The 8,362-nt window shown below is 57.0% G+C and overlaps 2 protein-coding genes across 10 annotated transcripts in view; one reads left to right on the forward strand and one right to left on the reverse strand.

Annotated features, from left to right (window-relative positions):
- Positions 1 to 3,695, forward strand: DALRD3 (DALR anticodon binding domain containing 3). 7 transcript variants are annotated; one of them, XM_023231538.1, is made up of 12 exons: positions 1 to 789; positions 871 to 1,166; positions 1,320 to 1,576; positions 1,679 to 1,758; positions 1,836 to 1,964; positions 2,348 to 2,421; positions 2,520 to 2,581; positions 2,682 to 2,764; positions 2,849 to 3,032; positions 3,107 to 3,214; positions 3,315 to 3,383; positions 3,480 to 3,695. In XM_023231538.1, exons 1-12 carry the CDS (start codon positions 625 to 627, stop codon positions 3,542 to 3,544), a joined length of 1,572 nt encoding a protein of 523 aa, XP_023087306.1. In that variant the 5' UTR covers positions 1 to 624; the 3' UTR covers positions 3,545 to 3,695. The 7 variants fall into 7 exon arrangements, with proteins under 7 accessions (XP_023087306.1, XP_023087304.1, XP_023087303.1 ...); XM_023231536.1 differs by having other exon boundaries at positions 2,849 to 3,028; positions 3,101 to 3,214; XM_023231535.1 differs by having other exon boundaries at positions 2,849 to 3,214.
- Positions 3,234 to 8,362, reverse strand: part of WDR6 (WD repeat domain 6) — a 9,587-nt gene continuing 4,458 nt past the window's right edge. Inside the window, exons 2-7 of one of the 3 annotated variants that reach the window (XR_002735536.1) lie at positions 5,061 to 7,542; positions 4,884 to 4,967; positions 4,678 to 4,794; positions 4,459 to 4,577; positions 3,748 to 4,358; positions 3,234 to 3,644 (exon numbers count right to left, since the gene is read on the reverse strand). Coding sequence is in view for 1 of the 3 variants with exons in the window: in XM_023231531.1 (XP_023087299.1) it covers positions 3,895 to 4,358; positions 4,459 to 4,577; positions 4,678 to 4,794; positions 4,884 to 4,967; positions 5,061 to 7,542 (3,266 nt within the window). In the remaining 2 variants the exon portion in view is untranslated. Of the gene's footprint in view, positions 4,359 to 4,458; positions 4,600 to 4,677; positions 4,795 to 4,883; positions 4,968 to 5,060; positions 7,543 to 8,362 lie in introns of all 3 variants that reach the window. The other 2 variants (XR_002735537.1, XM_023231531.1) reach the window with 2 other exon arrangements.

Genomic DNA, 8,362 nt, shown 5'->3' on the forward strand with positions numbered 1-8,362 from the left:
AGGCTGAGGCTGGAGAATCGCTTGAACCCGGGAGGCGGAGGCTGCAGTGAACTGAGATCCTGCCACTGCACTCCAGCCTGGAAGGGCAAGCCTCCGTCTCAAAAGAAAAACACCCATATCTCAAACGAGAAAATGCTTGCAAATAACCTGAAACCGCGGAACACTATTCTTTTTAAAACGATGTTTTAAGTAGGTCGTGAAAGTGGCCTTAATGTTATACTGCCTTATTCCAGTGACAAGTATTCATCATGTGTAAAATGGGAGAAATGAAATGTTATTAACACAAAGATGTGAGACATCGATGAGAAGAGACGTGTACCCTGTCTGAGCCCCCACCGGGTCGCGAGGATCGTTTTCCTGGTTGAGACCTGGCTACAGCGAAAGAACCCTAGGCCCGGGGAGGACTCTCGAGATTTCAGATCCAGGGCCGGGCTGTGCAAGTGGACAGCGCGGAAGGGGCGCTGGGGGTGGTAGGTCCAAAGTAGCCGACACGGCTCCTGCTGGCGGAATCTGTCCATTTACGGGGACCGCCGCCGCATACCCGCCCCAGCCAGTCGGTCCTTTCCGGAAGTTCACCTCCTCCCTAAATTCTTTTTCCGGTTCCGCTTGCTCCTTCCGGTCACCATGGCGACCAGGCGCCTTGGGGTCCGGGAGACGCTAGGGGCCCTCAACGCGGCCCTGGGGCCTGGCAGTACGGTATGGATCAAGGAGACGCGCGCCCGCCACCTGCGTTCCCGAGACTTTCTGGCACCGCACCGCGCGCTGCAGGCGCTCTTCGATGACGGCCAGGTGGGCGTGAGCCGGGCGAGGCCGTGCGGCCGGGAGCTGGGCCCCGTGCCGTGGCGCGCTCACACGCCCATTCTCCCGCAGGTGCCCGAGCATTTGCTCCATGTCCTCGCCTGCCTGCAGGGTCCCGGTGTGGCCCCGGTGCTGCGCTGCGCGCCGACTCCTGCGGGTCTGTCTCTCCAACTGCAGCGGCCCGCGGTCTTCGAGCGCGTCCTCAGCGCCGTGGCCGCCTATGCCACGCCCGCCTCGTCTGCCTTGCCGGGCCAGCGCGTCTTACTACACTGCCCAGCACTGCGCAGCTCCCCCTGCGCACTCCGCTTGAGCCAGCTGCGTACGGTGCTCGTGGCTGATCACCTGGCGCGAGCTCTGCGCGCTCACGGGTGAGCGGGGCCGCAGGGCCGGAATGGAGAAGGTGGGACTACCGGGGACCTAGAGAGCGAGCGGCATCGCCCTTGGGGACAGCGGCTGGAGGTGGGAAGTCGTGGCGAGCTGGACCAGCTGCTCAGGCTGAGGCGACCGCCCTCCCTTCCCAGGGTGTGCGTGCGCCTAGTGCCAGCTGTGCAAGATCCGCACATGCTGACCTTCCTGCAGCAACTGCGGGTGGACTGGCCCGCTGCCTCGGAGAGAGCTTCCTCTCACACCCTGAGGAGCCACGCCCTTGAAGAACTTACCTCTGCTCATGACGGGAGGACACTGTCCCCTGGCATCCTAGGCAGACTGTGTCTGAAGGAGCTGGTGGAAGAACAGGGCCGCACAGCTGGCTATGACCCCAACCTGAACAACTGTCTGGGTAGGACCTGTAGGGTAGCAAGGCCAGAAAAGGCAGGAGCGGGTGGGGGTGGGGACATCTCCGCTTCTTGCCAGCCTCAGCACCTGTCTGTTCTCTTTGCAGTGACTGAGGATCTCCTGTCTGTGCTAGCTGAGCTGCAGGAGGCTCTATGGCATTGGCCAGAGGACAGCCACCCAGGCCTGGTTAGTGACTCCCAGCCCTGTAGGTTCTCCCAAACAAAGTATACTGTACTTCCACAGTTATGATTGTCCTCCCTTAGGCTGGGGCCCCAGATACTGGTACAGACAGCTGCCTGGTTGTACATGTTGTTAGCTGTGAGGAGGAGTTCCAGCAACAGAAGTTGGACCTGCTTTGGCGGAAGTTGGTTGACAAGGCTCCACTCAGACAGGTGGGTTAATGATGGTGGAGCTCCCCACCACCTAACCCCCAACCTCAGAGGGCCCTTGAAAACCCACCGAGGGGCTTGTTAGCTGACAGATCCAGAAACCGACACTTGATCTTGGGGGAGTTGCTGGACTTGAGAGGGCATGTGCAGCAGGTGCCGAAGCTCTGGGGAAGGGGGCTCTGTAGACACATCCCAAGAACACTGAAGACCAGGTTGAGAAGGCCGAACCGTGTGTAGTCTGAGGGGCTGGGTAGAAGGAGCTACTCAACCTGGCAGTTCCAATTTGAGAGAATATGGGCTCAGTAGAGGCACCAGATTTGGGCTCCTCAAGGGACTTCCTGGAGAGTAGTGCCAACTAGGCTGAGCCCCTGCCATCTTCCTGACAGAAGCACCTGATCTGTGGCCCTGTGAAAGTAACTGGTACACCTGGCCCTCTGATGACTGCCCCTGAGTACTACAAGTGAGTGAGGCTGGGAGGAACACCAACCTTAGCCAGGGTAGTGTGGGGGGACTTTTCACCCACGACCTTGCCCACTGGCCTCTCTCATCCAAACACAGGTTCCGGCATGCCCAGGTGTGCAAGGCCTCAGCACTGAAGCATGGTGGGGATCTGGCCCAAGGTATGCCTGGGAAACCCTGGCTATGTTCTGGGTTAGGGGCAGGTTTTTTGCATCCCTGCCTTTGCCTGCAGACTGAATGACCAATCCTATACTCCCTCAGACCCAGGCTGGACAGAGATCTTTGGTGTTCTCTCTGTGGCCACCATCAAGTTTGAGATGCTGAGCACAGCCCCACAGAATCAGGTGAGCCTGGGAGCCTGACAGGGCCAGTGTTGGTATACCGGGTGTGGTGGCTGCCTTCTCTGCAGCTGTGCTCCTATTCCCCAGCTCTTCCTGGCTCTGGCTGACAACATCTCCACGAAGGGCACAAAGAGTGGCACCTTTGTCATGTATAATTGTGCCCGTCTTGCCACACTCTTTGAGAGTTACAAGTGTAGTATGGAACAAGGTCTGTACCCCACTTTTCCTCCTGTTAGCAGTCTGGACTTCTCACTACTACATGATGAGGTGAGTGTCCCTCCCAGTAGCTGGCACAAAGGAAGCCTGGACTTCCCCTCCCAGCACCTTTCTCCCCCACAGGGTGAGTGGTTGTTGCTCTTCAACAATATCCTCCCCTTTCCGGATCTGCTGAGCCAGACAGCAATGCTGGACTGCACAGCCCCAGGGCTCCACATCACTGCACGCACAGAGATGGTGAGGCACAGACAACCAGGACACTCTACACTCTATTCTTTATTCTGGCTTGGGGCACAGGAGCAAAGAGATGGGCCAGTGACTCAGTCTCTGTCTCTAGATGTGCAAGTTCCTGGTACAGCTCAGCATGGATTTCAGCTCCTACTACAACCGGGTACACATCCTAGGGGTGAGCACACAGCACAACGGGTTGGGACGTGCAGAGAGGTACAGGGTAAAGACAAAGGAAGCAGAGGATGAGACCAGTAGGCCCCATCTCTTTCAGGAGCCTCGACCACACCGCTTTGGTCAGATGTTCGTCCGCCTGCAGCTTCTGAGGGCTGTGCGTGAGGTGCTCCATACTGGCCTGGCTATGCTGGGTCTCCCTCCACTGAGCCACATCTAAGGCCACAGAGGCTCCAATATCTGGGAATGTTCACAAAGTCATCAACTGGAAAAAAAGCAAAAACCCACGGCCAAAATAAATTGGTACTGTTACAAAGTTCTGTCTTGTCATGGGGAGTGGGGCATATTCTTGGCAGCACTCCACTCACCTTCAGCTCCTGGACCGATGTCAGGAACCCGCGGCCGCCACCTCCTCCCCTCAAGGCATGCTGAGCATGGGCACAGACAGCCCATCCCTGCTCCATGCTGTCTGCAAGCATGCCCCATGCCCAGCACGCCGGCCACCATGGGATACCTCAGTCATACCAGTTGTAAACCTCAAGCCCCTGACCCCCAAGGGCACAGCGGTGGCCAAACTCAGGGCTCACAGGCCAGCAGTCCATGTCAGCCACATCTGGCACATGGTACACAGTGCTATTCATGAAGGTGGGTTCACCATGCCCCAGACGCCAGAAGGTCAGCCGTTGATCAATGGAGGCTGAGACCATGATGCTTGGGCTTAGGATCTTGAGGCCTGTCACATGGGCAGCATGTGCACAGGGGACACAGTATTCCTCTAGCACACGCAGCTGAGGTACCAGCCCACCCTCTCCCACAGCCTCTTCTAGCTCTGGCATCTCCACAGCAAGCACGAAGACATGGAGGGATCCATCTTCACTGCCACTGGCCACGAGATGGTGGCCCTCACGGGTGGGCAACGTGTGCAGGCTGTTGATACCACAGCTATGGGCCTGGAGAGTCAGAGAGGGGGTGCCAAGCCCTGAAGGAAGAGGGTAGTTGTCAGGGCCCCGCCTGCCACATGTGTGAGGGCTATGTGACAGGTGAGGAGGGGTAGCCACGGGTACACATTAGCTACTCACGGTAGGGAAGCCCAGGATCCACTGGAGGCTCCAGGACAGCGGAGCCATGGTCTAGCACAGTGGTGAGATCCCAGAAAGCCAGGTTGCCATCAGTAGCTGCGCTGCACAGGAGGAGCCTCCTGGAAGCCAGGAAAAGACAGCCTGGTCAACGACAGAGATGAAGCTCAACAGGAACCCCCCCACCCAGCCCATGCAGGACCATCATCCAGCCCCTCTCACCGTCTCTGGTTGGGTGCCTCATGTGTAAAGGAGTGGACCTTAAGGACACATCGCTTATGGTGGAAGGTTTCAGCAAGGAGCTGCAGAATCCGCCCGGAATCCTGCAAGAGAAAGAGCCTGGGGGGCGGGGGGTGGCCTAGCTCAGAATGCATCCTAAACAAACTTACTTCCTTTGTCTCCCGCCCCACTGGGCCCTGTGCTCTCACCTTACAGCCCCATCACTACAGGCTGCAGCCACAAGGGGGCCAAGGCTGGGCTGGTCAAGTTCACACACAGCAAGGGACATGTACCTGCAGGGACAACATGCAGCTGTCAGGTGGAGCCTGCAAGCCTGGGAGCATCTGCATGACCCATACCACACCCTGCCCAGGAGCATATATTACCTGGTTTCTGGGTCTGCCTTGACCATTCGATGCCGATTGCGTTGCCGGTCCCAATAGTCATCTAGCCGGTGGGACGAAAGGTGCATGACATGGCAGGCGAGGCGGCTTGGGGTGCTGGGGTCCGGAGTAACCATGATGCTGAAGCAGTGCATCTCAGCCCGTCCCCCCGCAGACACCACATGGGCAGTCAGGCCTGGCTGAGGATCCTGAGGGCCACCTGGGGTGCCAATGCCCCACACAGCCACAGCACGTACAGAGGAGATGTGGTTACAAACAGCTGTGAGTGCGTGGGCTGAGCCTGTGGTTGTAGGGAGTGCTAGGACACAGACAGTAGTGTCCTCACTACAGGTGATCACAATGTCAGTCAAGTCGGGTCCCTCACTGCCAGGCTCCAGGTCATCAGGCTGCATGAAGCTGGGCACTCCATATTCAGGCCCCAGGGTAATGGTGCCCACACGCTTTACACAAGTGATCTCACGGCCATGCAGACCCTCCCGGAGAATTACATGTGGCCGAGTGCAGCCACCCAGAGCCCTGTACAGCATGACATCCCCATCCTTGAGGTAAGCAAAGGCCATGGCCGCCTCAGTATCAGAGAATGCCCACGAACGGTGCCCTCCACCACAGTTGACGATGTGCAGCTTCTCGTGTGACCGGGGGCTCCACACCACAAACTCATTGGCATGGAAACCCAGGATAACCATGCTCCCATCGGGCACTATACGGAGCCCAGCTAGCCAGTTCATGCCTCTACAGGACTTCTGCCTTAGGACTGGCTGGAGCTGGCCATCTCGTACAAATAGCTGGTAGTAGGCGCCATCGCGCCCTGTGGTATACACATAGCCACCATGGCATGTGACTGAGGTCACACCCTGCTTCCCATGCAGAGAGGGCAGGGCAGACACTGGGCCCAACCCAGTGAAAGCATTCCCACCCCCACTACTACCACTACCCACTCCAGGTGCCCCAGCACCAGCCCCAGTCTTGCCTCCCACCCCAGGGTCCTTGAGCAGACCTGGTCTGGAGGGGAACAGTAGCACAGAGCCCCGGCGGTCACCACACACCAGGAAGTCACCTGGGGGTAGGAAGGCACTGCATGTGTGCCATCTCTGCTTGCTTGGGGGCAGCAGGTACCGACAACGTTCTCTGACAAAGATGGCCTTGCCAGAGGGTGCGGCTGAGATCTCTAGGCAAGCTACTACCCCACCAGGGCCCGATGCCAGCAACAGGAGCTCCTCATAACCACGCAGGGCCCAGCTCAAGCTGTGCACCTTCCCAGGAAACAGGGTCTGGTCCACAGCAGCAGTTGGAGTGTTGATGGGGACAATCTTGACACAACCTTCCCCATTGGCCATAGCACACAATCCAAAGCCCTCAGGACCAGGAGCTGCCTCCAGCAGGCAGTAGGACTGGAAATGTTTATCCTCTAGCAGTTGCTCCCAGCACTTGACCTCAACGTCATAGAGATACAGGGCCCCTGTATCAGTCACTGCCAGCAGTCGCCAAGAGCCAGCCAGCGTCACAGCCTTGAGGGTACCTGGCCTACTACGGGACTTGAAGCAGAGAGCCGAGACCCCCAATCCCCGGTACCCACGCCTTACCAAGTGCCACAGCCGAATGCCTGAGTCATCACCCCCAGTGATCACCCAGGCCTGCCTCTCATGGGCAGCTATGGCCCGGATCCCACGTCCCTGGTGTCCCCGAAAGGCCTGGAGGATCTCACCTTCATGGCTCCACACCAAGCAGACACAGTCCTCTCCTGCACTGATAAGGTAATTCTCTAGGAGCTTGACCTGCCACACACGGGCGCTGTGCCCAAAGCAGTGCCCAATATTCTGCACCCGACCCCCAGGCACTCGCAGGTCGCCCACCTTCCAGATACGAACGCTTCGGTCTTCTGAAGCTGTAGCCAGCAAACCCTTGCTTTCCAGGTATGACATGCTGAAGATGATGCCCACATGCCCACTGATTCGTCGGTCAGGTGCTACAGGTTTGTTGTCTGCTAAGGCAGTTGCTGGGTACCAGACCAAGAGCTGGTTGGAAACAGCACCTGCCACTATGGTCAGCTCCTTCCAGGCGTCTCCAATCAGGCAGGCTGAAGAGAGGGTGCACCTGTCTGTGCAGGGCACCTCTTGCAGGATGCACCCTACTATAGGATCATATAGCACCACTGAGTTATGGCCCAGGGCCAAGGCTATATTTCCCTCAAGCCAGCGTGCATCCCAAATCCAGTCAGACATGTTCCACAGGCCAGAGCGCCAAAGCTCCCGGAAGTGGCCCTGTCCCCAGCTAATTTTCACAACTCGGAGTCCCTTGCTTCCAAACACAGCCACCATGGCCTCCAAGTCAAAGTCTCCATTAGGCTCTGGCCGCACCCGGAAGCCATGGATAAGATAGTGGCCAAGCAGGTTCTGTACTCGCTTTATCATCCGCAGATGTCCACCAAAGTCCAAGCTGTACACCAGAACATCGGGACCCTCACCTAGACAGAGGCAAAGAGCCATGTCAGAGCTATGTACCTAACTCTGACCCACAGGGAAGAGATGGGGATTAGGGAAACTTCTCGGCATGTAGCCTATGAATGCATCAGGACACACAATCCTGCAGCTTGAATCTTAGAAAATCCTTGGTTGAGAAAATCCTCGCCTGGGTGTGGTGGCTCACGCCTGTAATCCCAGCACTTTGGGAAGCCAAAGAGAGACTCCGTCTCAAAAGAAAAAAAAAGAAAATACTTGATCTCGGCCAGGCGCGGTGGTTCACACCTGTAATCCTAGTACTTTGGGAGGCCAAGGTGGATGAATCACCTGAGGTCAGGAGTTCAGGACCAGCCTGGCCAACAAGGTGAAACTCCATTCTATTAAAAATACAAAAATTAGCCAGGTGTGGTGGCAGGTGCCTGTAATCCCAGCTACTCGGGAGGCTGAGGCAGGAGAATCACTTGAACCCAGCAGGTGGAGGTTGCAGTGAGTCGAGATCGTACCACTTCACTCAGCCTGGGCGAAAGAGCGAAACTCCGTCTCAAAAAACAAAAAAAACAGAAAAAAGAAAATCCTTGGTCTCAGCTTCAGCTGGACTTTGAGTGCTGACTTTGTGCTTCCCTCATCAGTCACTTTTTTTTTTTTTTTTTGAAACAGAGTCTCACTCTGTCGCTGAGGCTGGAGTGCAGTGGCACTGTGTCGGCTTATTACAACCTCCATCTCCTGGGTTTAAGCAACTCTCTTGTCTCAGCCTCCCGAGTAGCTTAGCTGGGATTACAGGGGCCCACCGCCATGCCTGGCTAGTTTTTTTTTTTTTTTTTTTGA

This window comes from Piliocolobus tephrosceles, chromosome 2 (genome assembly GCF_002776525.5).
Source record: "Piliocolobus tephrosceles isolate RC106 chromosome 2, ASM277652v3, whole genome shotgun sequence".
NCBI classification, from domain to species: domain Eukaryota; kingdom Metazoa; phylum Chordata; class Mammalia; order Primates; family Cercopithecidae; genus Piliocolobus; species Piliocolobus tephrosceles.

Excerpts from the sequence above, each read along its gene's own strand:
- DALRD3 (XM_023231532.1), top strand. The coding sequence starts at position 625 with ATGGCGACCAGGCGCCTTGGGGTCCGGGAGACGCTAGGGGCCCTCAAC. Across the intron at positions 790-870 it reads CGCTCTTCGATGACGGCCAG|GTGCCCGAGCATTTGCTCCA; the intron begins GTGGGCGTGAGC and ends ATTCTCCCGCAG. Across the intron at positions 2,765-2,848 it reads GCACAGCCCCACAGAATCAG|CTCTTCCTGGCTCTGGCTGA; the intron begins GTGAGCCTGGGA and ends CCTATTCCCCAG.